Source organism: Lissotriton vulgaris, chromosome 8 (genome assembly GCF_964263255.1).
Source record: "Lissotriton vulgaris chromosome 8, aLisVul1.2, whole genome shotgun sequence".
Taxonomy (NCBI): domain Eukaryota; kingdom Metazoa; phylum Chordata; class Amphibia; order Caudata; family Salamandridae; genus Lissotriton; species Lissotriton vulgaris.
Genome location: NC_141696.1, coordinates 850,691,556 through 850,706,444, shown reverse-complemented (window position 1 = coordinate 850,706,444; position 14,889 = coordinate 850,691,556). Strand labels below are relative to the sequence as shown.

At 40.0% G+C, this 14,889-nt stretch overlaps 1 protein-coding gene across 1 annotated transcript in view; it reads left to right on the top strand.

The window, feature by feature from the left end:
- The window catches only part of ASMT (acetylserotonin O-methyltransferase), a 379,261-nt gene that overhangs the window by 249,104 nt on the left and 115,268 nt on the right, over positions 1-14,889 (top strand). Inside the window, exon 6 of the mRNA XM_086934772.1 lies at positions 7,526-7,666. Within this exon, the coding sequence (XP_086790898.1) occupies positions 7,526-7,666 (141 nt within the window). The remainder of the gene's footprint in view (positions 1-7,525; positions 7,667-14,889) is intronic.

The following is a 14,889-nucleotide window of genomic DNA, read 5'->3' as shown; positions in this document are numbered from 1 at the left end:
GCATGGTTGAGATAATTGTGTCAGTACTTGCCTACATATCTGAGAGAATGCAGACGTAAACCTCTATCAGTGCCATGAGATGGTTAAGTATATTTGTTGATATGTAACTGCCTGCCATAATACCGCTAGTGCTGTCTAAATATGTATGTAAGTGGATGCAGAAATACTATAGTGCCTGTATTAGGTAATTTAGCGCAACGTAGGTGTGATTGCAGGTGCATTTGAGTCTGCTGCATGCATTAATAGTTTCTGGTGAGTGACTGAATCTATAAGTGCTTATGTAGCTGTCTCCATAGCTGAAACGGAGGCTTTATGTTTTTCTGAACATGTGTGTCGGTTGCTTTAGGGATGGAATAGTCTAAGTAGTACTTGGCATAGGACATGCAAGTGCACAAGTAAATTAGTGAACTGAAAGGACCATCTCACTTCTTTTAAGCACAAACCGGCATGTTTTATAGTACACCTACAGCATCTCTCACATAAGACTTTTGCATACTGAGACTTGGATTTAAGACTTAACAAACAGATTTTAAATCAAGCTACAAGTGAAACTGTGCACACATGACCTGTACTACTAAGCATCATCCATGTTTCAAAGAGTATTTCTCTATAGCAATGAGAAGGCTGTATCAGTACTTGCCAACATATCAACTGACAGGCTGTTCCTATTGAAGTACAGCAGGAAGATATTTGAGCTCTCAATTAAAATGTTTCCTCATTTTTCTTCCTAAAGCACTAACCATCATTTTTATTGGGAAATAAACTTCCTCATTGTGTTTCTTTCTAAATTAAATGTTTTAAGTTTTACAAGTGTGATTCGTTCAAGAAGGCTTCATGTGTGCCATACTTTTATCATAAATAAGACTGTTAGCGCCCTAGTTGTTTCTTAGAACACTCTGGAAGGTTGCTCATGTTGGAAGTACTTGTTTTACTGAGAATGTCAGATTCTCATCTGGCTGAGAAACATAGGGGCTGATTATAATCTTGGTCATAAAGCCTCTGGTGATTTCCCTTCCGACCAACTAATTACAATTTAGGTGGACGGAAGTGAAACCGGCCTGTCATTCCGGGTGGCTACTGACAGGCTCAAGGAGCCCGTCGGCCAGTCGGACCCAGCCCGTAATCCAGGTGGACGGCATTTTACACCATCCGGGTTATGATGCACAGTTTCTGGCAGGCTGTCCATGTCACTCTTTATGACAAGGAAAGTCTGTCAGAAAGCATGTTTGGGGGCCCCTAACTAAACTGAGACAAAATCCTAACTTTACGACTTTCGGTATTCACAAAAGGCATTTAGTAGTAGTAAAGTTAGGATTCCTAACTAACTTTACTACTACTAAATGCCTTTTGTGAATACCGAAAGTCGTAAAGTTAGGATTTGGTCTCAGTTTAGTGGTAGTAAAGTTAGGAATCCTAACTTTACTACTACTAAATGCCTTTTGTGAATACCAAAAGTCGTAAAGTTAGGATTTTGTCTCAGATTACTTTTGTGAATCGGGGCCCTTTGCCATCCAAGTAGTGTCCATTAATATCTGGGAAATAACGATCTCCACATATATACAAGCTTATTTTACAATTCAGAGTACAACAGTAAAGTGATTTTGATCCGTCACTATTACAGCTCCAATTTTATTTTATAAAGCACTCCACAAGAGCACAAGTTCAAACAAAAGTCCATATGCCAACAAAATTGATAGCCCAAAATCCTGTTGACGCTTAGGTTGAAAAATAAAGCACAACGCGGAGACGTTGATGACTTTTTCAAGGCTTAAAAATGTTATAACCCCATTTGTCCTATTCAAATCAAGGGTTTTGACCTCAGAAGCCCCCTATACATTAAGGAGGAGTATGCAATAAATACAACCTCTAAGAAGTCGAGGTTTGGGAGGATCCAATGTTGGATCTAGTTGCCACCTCCCTTGAAGAACCTAATGCTCGTAATTATCTAAAATTCAACTCTCGGTTTAAGGTGAAGAGAAAGTTTCAAGAAAGTAGAGTGGTTGTACGTTGGCCCATTGTCCGGTAAGGAGAGGTCTGTGAATGAACAAAAGTAGCAGACCGTAGTGGCCAAGCAAACGGTATCAGGCGTAAGTAAATTACTTTTGTTTGAACTTGTCCTATTGTGGAGTGTTTTATAAATTAAATTTGGATCTGTAATAGTGACAGATCAAATCACTTTACTGTTGTTGTGCTCTGAATTGTAAACTAAGGTATTAGGCACATGTTATGACAAACAACAACATCCTGTGTTTACCTGGCACTAGAGATGGGCAAGCCTCTGTAAGCTTGAGCCTGAAGACTGGCTCTAACTCAGCTTTAGGTCCTGTTAGAACCTCAAGCCCATAGCGAGCCAAGCTTTCATGTAGCTTCTTTCTCCCTCTGCCTACCCAGGATGCGGTTATGGCCAACGATGCCAACAATAGAATGTAAAACCCCGAGTCTCGACATCAGCTCAACATGTAATTTTGGGCAAATCGCTTAACCTCCCCATGCCTATAAATAATGTAATGTAAAGAGCTCCAATACCTCGAGTTGAGTTTGCACTATATTTTAAAAACTGCAGAAGAGTGTACTAAGAGGTAAAAACAAAGAGTTAACATAAGGAAAGCAACTATACCCATTTACTGGCTGATCTGTACAGAGTAAAACTGTTACACCTGGATAAGTCATGGCTTCCTTTTTTAAATTGTGCGATCTTAAGCAAATATTTGATTTCCCCCAAACTCTTATTTCTTCATTATCACTTGTGAATGCACTTTTGAATATGTGACTTCAGCGTCCCAGTTGTAGAAACTGTCACTTTTAATAATTACTTCTCAGTGCAATGCTATAATGTGCCCTATTAATTTTAATTCAGAAAAGGGGGGTGGTGATGAACAGAGTGTCTGAATTAAGCAGACCACTCTTACCCAGTCCAAAGATCAGGGCTTGATCCATCACCGTTATTTATCTCACTGCACCATCCCAGCTCAGAACCTGGCTATATGCAAATCAGTCTGTCCCTGGCCCAGTGCATCATGGGAACAGGGCAGACTAAACTACCAAGCCAATTCTTCACCAGAAAGGAGACAAGCTACCGGGGACCGGTTTCTGGCATTTCAGCCGTCTTCGGCCCGGCTTGCTTGAATCCTGATGGTGCAGTGAGAAAGGGACTCATGTCTGAGTATACCCTGCCACACCTATAGTGGCCAAAAACGATTCAGAAAAGGGGGGTGGTGATGAACAGAGTGTCTGAATTAAGCAGACCACTCTTACCCAGTCCAAAGATCAGGGCTTGATCCATCACCGTTATTTATCTCACTGCACCATCCCAGCTCAGAACCTGGCTATATGCAAATCAGTCTGTCCCTGGCCCAGTGCATCATGGGAACAGGGCAGACTAAACTACCAAGCCAATTCTTCACCAGAAAGGAGACAAGCTACCGGGGACCGGTTTCTGGCATTTCAGCCGTCTTCGGCCCGGCTTGCTTGAATCCTGATGGTGCAGTGAGAAAGGGACTCATGTCTGAGTATACCCTGCCACACCTATAGTGGCCAAAAACGATTCAGAAAAGGGGGGTGGTGATGAACAGAGTGTCTGAATTAAGCAGACCACTCTTACCCAGTCCAAAGATCAGGGCTTGATCCATCACCGTTATTTATCTCACTGCACCATCCCAGCTCAGAACCTGGCTATATGCAAATCAGTCTGTCCCTGGCCCAGTGCATCATGGGAACAGGGCAGACTAAACTACCAAGCCAATTCTTCACCAGAAAGGAGACAAGCTACCGGGGACCGGTTTCTGGCATTTCAGCCGTCTTCGGCCCGGCTTGCTTGAATCCTGATGGTGCAGTGAGAAAGGGACTCATGTCTGAGTATACCCTGCCACACCTATAGTGGCCAAAAACGATTCAGAAAAGGGGGGTGGTGATGAACAGAGTGTCTGAATTAAGCAAACCACTCTTACCCAGTCCAAAGATCAGGGCTTGATCCATCACCGTTATTTATCTCACTGCACCATCCCAGCTCAGAACCTGGCTATATGCAAATCAGTCTGTCCCTGGCCCAGTGCATCATGGGAACAGGGCAGACTAAACTACCAAGCCAATTCTTCACCAGAAAGGAGACAAGCTACCGGGGACCGGTTTCTGGCATTTCAGCCGTCTTCGGCCCGGCTTGCTTGAATCCTGATGGTGCAGTGAGAAAGGGACTCATTGAAGAACCTAATGCTCGTAATTATCTAAAATTCAACTCTCGGTTTAAGGTGAAGAGAAAGTTTCAAGAAAGTAGAGTGGTTGTACGTTGGCCCATTGTCCGGTAAGGAGAGGTCTGTGAATGAACAAAAGTAGCAGACCGTAGTGGCCAAGCAAACGGTATCAGGCGTAAGTAAATTACTTTTGTTTGAACTTGTCCTATTGTGGAGTGTTTTATAAATTAAATTTGGATCTGTAATAGTGAAAGATCAAATCACTTTACTGTTGTTGTGCTCTGAATTGTAAACTAAGGTATTAGGCACATGTTATGACAAACAACAACATCCTGTGTTTACCTGGCACTAGAGATGGGCAAGCCTCTGTAAGCTTGAGCCTGAAGACTGCCTCTAACTCAGCTTTAGGTCCTGTTAGAACCTCAAGCCCATAGCGAGCCAAGCTTTCATGTAGCTTCTTTCTCCCTCTGCCTACCGAGGATGCGGTTATGGCCAACGATGCCGACAATAGAATGTAAAACCCCGAGTCTCGACATCAGCTCAACATGTAATTTTGGGCAAATCGCTTAACCTCCCCATGCCTATAAATAATGTAATGTAAAGAGCTCCAATACCTCGAGTTGAGTTTGCACTATATTTTAAAAACTGCAGAAGAGTGTACTAAGAGGTAAAAACAAAGAGTTAACATAAGGAAAGCAACTATACCCATTTACTGGCTGATCTGTACAGAGTAAAACTGTTACACCTGGATAAGTCATGGCTTCCTTTTTTAAATTGTGCGATCTTAAGCAAATATTTGATTTCCCCCAAACTCTTATTTCTTCATTATCACTTGTGAATGCACTTTTGAATATGTGACTTCAGCGTCCCAGTTGTAGAAACTGTCACTTTTAATAAGTACTTCTCAGTGCAATGCTATAATGTGCCCTATTAATTTTAAAGCTTCCACATGTTAAAGAAATACACTTTTTTTTAGCTTTAAAGATACTTTATCATATTTTACGTGGTGTGTTGTATGGTCCAAGCCAGATCCTTGGCTCTGCTCTCCCTGTTATGTTAGCCTGCCCATCTCTTCCTAGCATCTTAGCACTGAGATCAGAAAAAGTGATGAGTGGAATACTTGAATCAATTTCAGCGACAGGAAATTACCCAGGTCGTATGCAATACCATTGTTATTTCTTTGCCTACCACACCACCTCTCATTAGAACCAGCCATAAGCAAATGAACCTTGTCCCTGCTCCAATAGAAACAATCCAGCCTAACTGCCAAGCTAGATCCTCTGAACAGAACACAAGCTATCCAAGGCTGGCTTCAGCCTATTTCAGTCTCTTTAGTTAGGTGCAGCTTGATTCCGTGGCTTGGAAGACAGAATAAACAGTGGACTGGGGTGTGTCTTAGAGCTATTACCTGTTGCTGGGATTAATTCAAACATTCTATCCATCACTATAATGTATTCTTCATTGAGATGCCCTAAGTGTGACGGGTATACCTAAACTTGAGTACCTTGCTCACTGTGCCACTGGAAGCTGCATTTGACCCAAATAGGCCAAAACTGATCTTGGGTTGCTTATGATGTGGTTCAGCCAGGACTTGGCTTATGAGTTCAGGCTTGAATGCACTTATTTGAGCTGGACCAAGCTGATTGGCTTCTGCCTGGGTTCAATCTGAGCTAGCATTGAAGGGCAAGAAAATGTTGGCGTGGGATGCAGCCTGACTAATTATCACTATCAGCCTCCTGTAACCCTTAGCTAAGCCTTTACTAATGTTTTGTTCCCCATGGAATTGTATTTTTTTCAAATCTAATCCTGTGGAATTGATGAGGGTCAATGTATAATGCCCCCAGGTGGGCTATTTGGTGGCCCCCACCTGGCCCAAGCTGTAGGGGTGCTTTTTTCCACTTACTTTGCCTAAGAGCTGGGGATTGTTATACCCCTACTTTGCCTTAGGGTGAAGAAAGTGATTGGTAGCCCATTAGGCCCTTGATTAAGACAGCGGGATGGAAGAGACAAGGCAAGCTTAAACTTTGCCTTTGGGCAAGGGGAAGAGCTGCTGACCCTTCCCACTCTTGTATAAGCCAGTGAGGCAATAACCCCTCTTCCAAACCGTGACGAGGTCTGTGGCGCAACAAATATCACCACCCTTTTACAAGGCAGGAGAATGTTGAGGTCATTAATTCCCTTTGCCCTAGGGAAGGGCAAGGGGGAAATACATGTCCTATTAGGATTGGGAAAGATTGTGACCTTGGAGTACTTTGGGGGCATAAATATTTCCACATCTTTAGGCATTGCAGGGACATTTCACAAACCACTGAGGAGGCAGCCGTTTGCCCCACTGAAAATGTTAATAATTCCTCACCCCAGTCATTGGCAAGGCAGCACACAAATACCATAAGGCAAGCACGTGGAGGCATAAAAACCTGACCCTGGGGATAGGGTAATATTTGTGGATTATCAATGCTTCTGCAGGCTACTACACATTGGAACCTTCAGGCCACATCGCCACTGTTGTGAAGGATGACTGGACTGTAGGGGCATGGCTATCAATGGTGCTGGAGTTGATCTTTTACTACCAAACAAGGAGAGATGGCAATTTGCCTTGCTTGTGTGGGGGCCTGTGACCTCCTTGCGACACCCTTGATAGACTGTAGGACAGTGAAGACCTTTACTCAGTACAGAACAGTAGCGGCCTTCCCAAACACAAAGCCCAGCTTGCACTTGCAAGCTGCTCTGTCTCTGGCCAGAGACAGCAGGGTATCTTAGCTATGCCAGTCCGCACACGAAACAAAGGCAGTTTGTTATTTATTTGGAAAGTGCATGTGACCATACCTCCAGTGTTTTGTTGACTAAATGACATTTGCCTTGCCTGAACAAAGTCAGGGAGTGGTACTTGTCTCACTCATGTTCTCTCACCTTGCTCATGTCTTCACAGAACCAAAGTAAGAGACTGCATCTGCCAACCACCACATTTGTGTAGCGTATTTCAGAGAGCTTGTCTGCTTTGTACTGGCTCTCTCCACCAAGGAGAACAGAAAACACGCCTTTAGTTGGGGAGGCAAGGCAATGAGGGCAATGGGCCAGGTATTGTTTTTTATATTTGGGGGGGGGGGGGGGCGGGGGAATACCAGGTTTTATTCTAATTTTGGGCATTGCTTGGACTACTTCCATTGTTGCATAGATTCGTTCCAGATTGTCCTGCACGTCCGAAGTCAGGGTTAAGCCGTTATTTGTAATTTAGGAAATTGAGCATGCAGCTAGACTTTTCTTGAACACAGGAAATTCTTTAATGATTATATAAATCAAATATTAACTTTTCTCTTTAATTTTTTTTCCTTTTCAAGGCTGTTCAGGAGCACTAGCCAAGCAATGTATTCTGGCAAATCCTAATTCTACTGTCACAATCTATGACTTGCCTAAAGTTGTGTTAACTGCAAAGAGGCATTTCCTATCCCCAGAAGAACATCGAATCCAGTTCCATGAAGGTAGGAAGGTTTTGTGTACATACTAATGAGGGTTATAAAAGAAACGTATTTTTGTCACCACCAAACCTAATTACAGGATTTTTTTCAAAAGCACCAAAATGGCGACAGGCAAATCACCGAAACAGGACAGACACCACAAATGTTATAACTTTCCAATTCCACATGACCAAAATGACACAAATTAGCAAATAATCAATATTGCAGTGCCAGATGTAGCCTCTATTGAATTTGTGATAAAGTATATATGCTTCGATTTAAGCCAATTATTAAACTGTTCTAATAATCCCTAATTAATTCAATAATGATTTTCGCACCATATTGAATAACCATGTTTATATTCATGGAACTACTAAAGTGCATTCGGTAGACTTAACAACATTTTTATTATAGAGCACATTAAAATATTTAGCAATGAAAACAGCAAGAAGTCAAAGTTGAGAAGACAGGGCGTAAACAAATAATGTCCTATAAATGTTCAGATGTTTTCAAAATTTTGTAGTTTGGTATTACGATATATAAGTAATGAATATTCCTAAGGTATTGCATAGTGTGTGCATGTATGTAGCACAGCTTTACTAACATGATATTATTATATATTAAACAATGGTTTTAAAGGCTTGTGGCAAACTATGTCTTAATCGAAACTGCCTGCTCTAAGTAGAAATTGTAAATAAATTAAGTTACATTGAACACTGCTGTGAGGAGAAATCAGTAAATACCAAATAGAGTGAGAGCTTTGGGGTCATTTTTTGTGGGAAGAATCTCCTTCAAATGGAGTAGTAAAGAAAATAGCAGGTCACAAGGTATAGCATTTTCATCTTTTCATTTACAGAGCACCCAAAACTGGGCAGCGATTCCTATATCAATTCCTATATCACTATTATGCCTACTCTGCAAATGCAGTTTTAATTATCAATGTTTTGCCAAGCTATCAATATGAAGTTTAAGGAAAAGCGAAGAGTCATCTTTGACTTTAATGGGTTTTGCCCAATATAAAAAAATTCCCAGTGTGCATAGCTTTGACATCTATTGTTTGAAAGGGAGGAGATAAAACTTAGGAAAAGTGAAAAAAAAATGCATTCGAAATGTATTTATTTGTATAAAGTGATACTTTCATTCACCCTGCCTAGAAAGCCTTCCTGGCCCAAGAAGCCTTACATTTGTTTGAAAAGCAAAAACCTAAAGACCTATTAGGTGGCACTGATTTAATATAAGATTTAACCCTTTAGCAGAACTGATTGCCTAGAAATGGTTAGCTGAGATGTCAGAGTTTGTGCCCTTTAAATTAAAAGGGTTGGAAGGTGACATTAAGACATTACAGCTCAGAAGCAAAAATATTGAAATGCAAAAATATTGCCAAAAATTCTGAGGACAATAATATTGTCTTAATTTTCTTTGTATGTAAATGACAACATTTTGAATACAAAAATATAGAAGACTAAATATATATTCACAAAATAGGAAACTACATTGAAATATTGAAATTACACAATTTATGAACTTCAAAACATATTTATTTAGAAAACGGATGACATTAAAAAAATATGACAACAAATTGTGACTTGCCAACATAAAATAGAAATATATACTATAAATAAAAAAATATACATTACATATAATAAATACAATGATATACTAAACATTAAAAATCAAATAAAAAATACTACTAATATTTAACAATAATTAAAAACACAATGATTCTATGTATGAGTATGGTATTTCTATAGCACAAATCTAGCCAAAAGGCTGCAGAGCACTGTACATGGTCAAAGGCAAGCTTAAAGTTGGCAAGTAATAGGGGAGGAAGCTGAGTTGTGGACTGTTAATGCATTGTGATGTTCTATGTACCAAATATTGAAAATTACATATACAATAACATTATTAAAACAAAATAAGTATTAGAAATATTATTCACAAAATATAAATACATCATTAAAAACAATTTAAAATAACTTTTAAAATTAAATCTCACAAATAGATCATAAAAACAATTAAAATCTTTGAACAATTACACTTGTAGGGTTCATAGTTACTATTCCCACTCCTAATGTAAACAACAGAAAGAAATGTGTTGGACCTTGGAAGGGGGCTAGTTTTACTATTCCCACCCCAACATAAACAATAGTTGGGAAAGTGTTGGACTCTGGAGTTGGCAGATTTACAGTTGCCTTTTAATCGTAAACAACAAGAAAGTTTGGGATTATGATAGGGTCAAATGTACAACCTCACTCCAATGTATGCAACAGTAGGAACAGTGATGGACTTTGAAGGGGTCAAATTTACTATTCTCACTCCTACCTCAGCAACAGTAAAGAAAGTGTTGTGCTTTCTAGTGGTTCGATTTACTGTTGGAAATTAGGTTACCAATTGAGGGTGGTGAAACCCTTCCTGTAGCATTTACTGGTCCCCAATGCTAAATGGACAGGAATTTTCAAACATGAAATTGCCTCTCTCTTGGTCCTCCGATGGACCTTGCTGTGTGCGAGAGGGGTTGGATATAAAGGGTCCCAACAGTCATCCAACATGGACAAGAGATTGGACAACTGAATTACAACATTGATATCAAGATCATGTAGATTACTCTCAAGACAATACTATAAAGGTAAAGGATTATCACTGCAAGCTCAAATCTCCTGAATAAATGTAGGTGAGCCTAAATCATACATATTAAAAGTTCAGCTGAAGCTACACAGAATAATACCATTAGAATTTGATGCACTGGGATCTCTCTAATAGGATCTTCCCTGGTCATTAGTAAACCTAAATTGGAAATACACCCTCCCGTATATAAGGATAAAACATGGCAGCTGATTCAAAGTAGTACATTTTGTTTAGTTTATCAAATATTAGAAAGAAGAAGTGCATCAATAGACCACATAGGGTAATAAGACAAAAAAGGAAAGGTCCAAATAAGTACCAAAAGCTCAGAAAAGGGATATTTGGGCCATTTCTAGTGGTCCCCAAAGAAAGAAACAACAATCGCATACTGCATGTGCATCAGTTTGGGAAAGAAGCCAGATGTGTTGGCATCAGGCAAGTTAATTTGCCATGCAAGTTCTGAAAAAGTTCTGTTAGCAGTTTGGAATCAGCAGGCAACGCAGAACAGCAAATTGATTGCCTGTCACTGCCACCTTTGAGAGAGAGAGAGAGAGAGAGAGAGAGAGAGAGAGAGAGAGAGAGAGAGAGAGAGAGAGAGAGAGAGGAGAGAGAGAGAGAGAGAGTGAGAGAGCGAGAGAGAGAGAGAGAGAGAGAGAGAGAGGGAGACAGCGTCAGCCTCAGTAATCCTCAGATCAGACAATAATATATTCTTAGCGTTTCCAGGGTGACACCTCCTAGAGTCACCTCATCTGGTCAGACCACTCAGTCCATTGATCAGTTCGTATGGAGTGTGTGTTAGGCAACATAAAGAAGACACAAATGCAGAGAAATAGGTGGGACAAATATGCAGTCCTTAAGCCATCCAGTATGTGCAACGTTAGAACAATGCTCCTTCAGCTAGAAGATAGGAGCAAGTTCATGAGCCCAGTTTCCCAGGTAGATGTCCTTGAATGGTAACATAATTGTAGAAAAATCTTTTGTTATATAAAAGTTAACTCAGTAAGGAAAAACACTGTTGCACATAATTTGTTATACTGACAACATATGTGACAGACAGTGAGCTTAGCAAAGCATAAAACCTTGTGAATGTATTCAGGCCAATAATTAATTTATGCTAATGTAACACGGTAAATAGAGTTATAAGCATACATTCATAAAGGAACATGAAATCATATTTTTAGTATAACTTCTGACGCACTTAGGAACATTTAGTAGAATTACAAATAATATGTGTCAATATAAGGTACTTATACCTTTTGCATGTATCAACATGCAAATATATTTCAAATCACCCAATTTTAACATTGTTTCGGACAAATAAGTTTGTTATGTAGGTGAAGTACATTCTCTATAAGTTTCACGGAAGCATCATCAAATAGAAATGTGTAGCACCTACTTTGCTTTTGTCATTTTCATTGCACACGGTTACACACACCAAGAAGTAGATTTTAGTAAATATACTACCATAATCAGGATTAATCCTACTATTTGATAACTCTTATTAGTTATTCTTTCATATAAAGACGTTCAGAAATGATTGAAGCTAAACTTTATAACGTGAGAGTTCATCATTTACACATTTTCTAACAAACATTAATAAAATATATTTATTTTTCTTTAGTAAATCACAACCTATGTTACACCCATGATATCATCTAAATGACTCTTTTTCTGCATGCTTTTACGATGCAGTAACAAAAATTATTTGTTTTTGTCATATTTTCTATTTCTATTTGACACACGTTTATACAATTTTTCTCCCAAAAAATGTCATGTTTGATTTCTCTTATTATTAATGGTAAACATGATTTTCCTCTCAAACACCCTACTCGAGCAGCAATCACAATCTTTTCTCAGGGTGAAAAACAACCAACCCAAAATTAACCTGTGCTTAACCCTCTGGTAGCTTATCACAAAAGCTTTCAGACTTACCTTAGAGTTAATGTATGAAGTATGTATGCAGCATTTCAAGCAGTAATAACATGAAAACAGAACACAAGAAAAATCCCACACAGATTGAGAAAAAATACAGTCAGACTTATACAATTTTAAAGATTTGAGGTAAGTAAAGTGCCTAAAACTAAAAGTGCCACTTGCGATATCTGTGAGACCGGGAGAAAGTTGCAAGTTCAGGACGACTGTGATGGAGCAGGGGCCAGATACAAGACCAGGTTAGTACCGCTGACAGAGTTACCTTCAAAAGTCTGGTGCCAGTTCCATTTGCGATGGAAGGGGCGACACAGAGCATGGAGGGTGTCACGGATGGCTGTCAATGTAGCCTGAAGAGCAGTCTAGGCATCATGGACCATTTCTGCTGTGGTGCAACAATCCTGTCGGGGTCACACTCGGTTGTTGCTGGAGCTTTGCATTGGCTGCCTTCCCGCGCTGTTGACGCTGTAGCGCAAAGTACAAAACTCACGCTGCTGGGCATTATGAATGGTTGCTGTGGCACAAAGTGTTAGGTTCACTGGAGCTCTGTGTTTGTGGATGTTATCATACTGGCACAAACAGGCCTGTTCTAGGTTATGAAGAACACAAACGCTCAGGAGTTCTCCTTTCTTTGAGTGGGGAGCTCATCTGAGACCACACCAAGGGTCCATGACCTGAGTGGCACCTCTTGGGGGTCAGAAACACACTCAAGCAGAGGCCAGCATTGCTCAGGCAGGTCCAGTAGCAGGTCAAGGCAGCAGTTCAACTGGGCATATGCAGGGTAGCCTCTGGAGCTTGTTATGTCCATGTAGCTCAGAGCAGGAGGTCAGTCACCTAACCCTTGAAGTCATTTCAGCCTGGGACAAGGGTGCAGGTCCAGTCTTACTTCTCAGCAAGCAGGGCAGCAGGCAGGAGAGCAGCAGAGTAACAGGGCAGCAGGGTAGCTGTCCTTCTTGAAGCAGAGCAATGCAGTAGTCCTTATTCTGTTGTATCCACAGGCCCAGGAATGAATTCAAGAGTCGGGTGCGAGGGGTCCACTATTTATACCTGTTGCCCACTTTGAAGTAAGAGAAGTTTCTTGAGAATTCCTATTAAAGTTCTTGAAGGTTCCTAACTCCCTTGTCCTGGCTCCAATCTGGCTACATGAACAATACAGGAATGACAAGTCCCTTGTGTGAAGGCAGGGCACAGCCTATTCAGCTGCAAGTGGGGCTGTGCCCAGCTCTGCCCAACCAGTTGATGGCTCATCCAGGCACACCTAATCCCTCTATTGCATGGCTGCCTGGGAGTAATAAACAAAGCCAAATGCCAAGTACACCACAGTCATGTTGCTTAGGAACAGGCTGCAGAAATCAAATAGAGCAGGAAAATGGCAACTTTCTACAAGTGGCATTTTCACAATTATAATGACGATTTAATCTCGATTTCTCAGATACTAAACATGATATTCCCATCTGCTCCCAATTGGAAGTTACCACTTAATAAATGTAATAAAGGGAACCCAATGTTATCCTTTGAGAGGATAGGCCTCACAGCAGTGAAAATTGATTTAGGAGTACTTCACTACCAGGACATGTAAAAACCTAAAAGTACATGTCCATCTTTTTAAATACACTGTACCCTATGGTTGGGCTACCTAGAACCTACATTAGGGGTGACATATGCAATAAAACAGGAGTTTAAGGCTTGGATTAGGGGTTATATTGCCAAGTCAAATTGGCAGTTTAAATTTGCTTTCTGGCTGCAAGGGCAGCATTTGGACACATTTTAAGGGGCTACTTAAGTGGGTGGCACAATAAGTGCTGCAGGCCCACTAGTAGGATTTAATTTACATGCCCTTGGTATATAGTATACCACCTTATTAGGGACTTACAAGTAAATTATATATGCCAAACAAGTGTATGCCAATTTCACTATATTTTAAGGATTGAGCACAAGCACTTTGGCACAGGTTAGCAGTGGTAACATGCTCAGTATCGCAAGGCCAACAAAAATGAAAATAGCAAAATAAGAGGGTTGAAGGAAAAAAGTTTGACGGAGACCCTTGAGAGAGGGCCAAGTCCAACAACTATCCCTTACAATCTGCAAAAACACTTGGACTGTATATTTTTGAGTTTGAAAGTTCTGTCATCTGACCACCCGCTCATTTATCAAGCCAGTCTTAAAATGGCTAAATTCCCCTTTTCTGCACTAGGCCTCTACTCTAGAATCATTTGGAAATAAGTATTCTTTGTTATTATCTAGTAGGTTTTATTTGATTTACTTTCATCTTGGTAAACAAAACACTTTCTAAATATGAATATATTTTCAAAATAAGTATAATATATATATATATTGTAAATATATCGTAGCTTTCCATCAGTTTATTTTCATCTCATTAAATCATGTGGTTTACTCACTTCCCATTATTTTCTCTTACGTATTATCCATAATTCTTTGTATCCAGTAAATACATACTTTACCTGTTTTTGCTGTGTATATCAATTCAGAAGGATTTCCTGTCTCAATAAATAACAACACAATTTGCAGTGCTGAGATGTCTGTGTGAAAGTGTTATATTATTTGGGGTGGATTGATGTCCGCCATTAGAAATGAAGGAATTCACTTTTCTATAGTTATAGAACAGCATGCTTCTTTACTAAAGTAGGGCAAATTGGAATTCTAATGTTGTTTTCAAAAAGTACATCAAAAAGTGT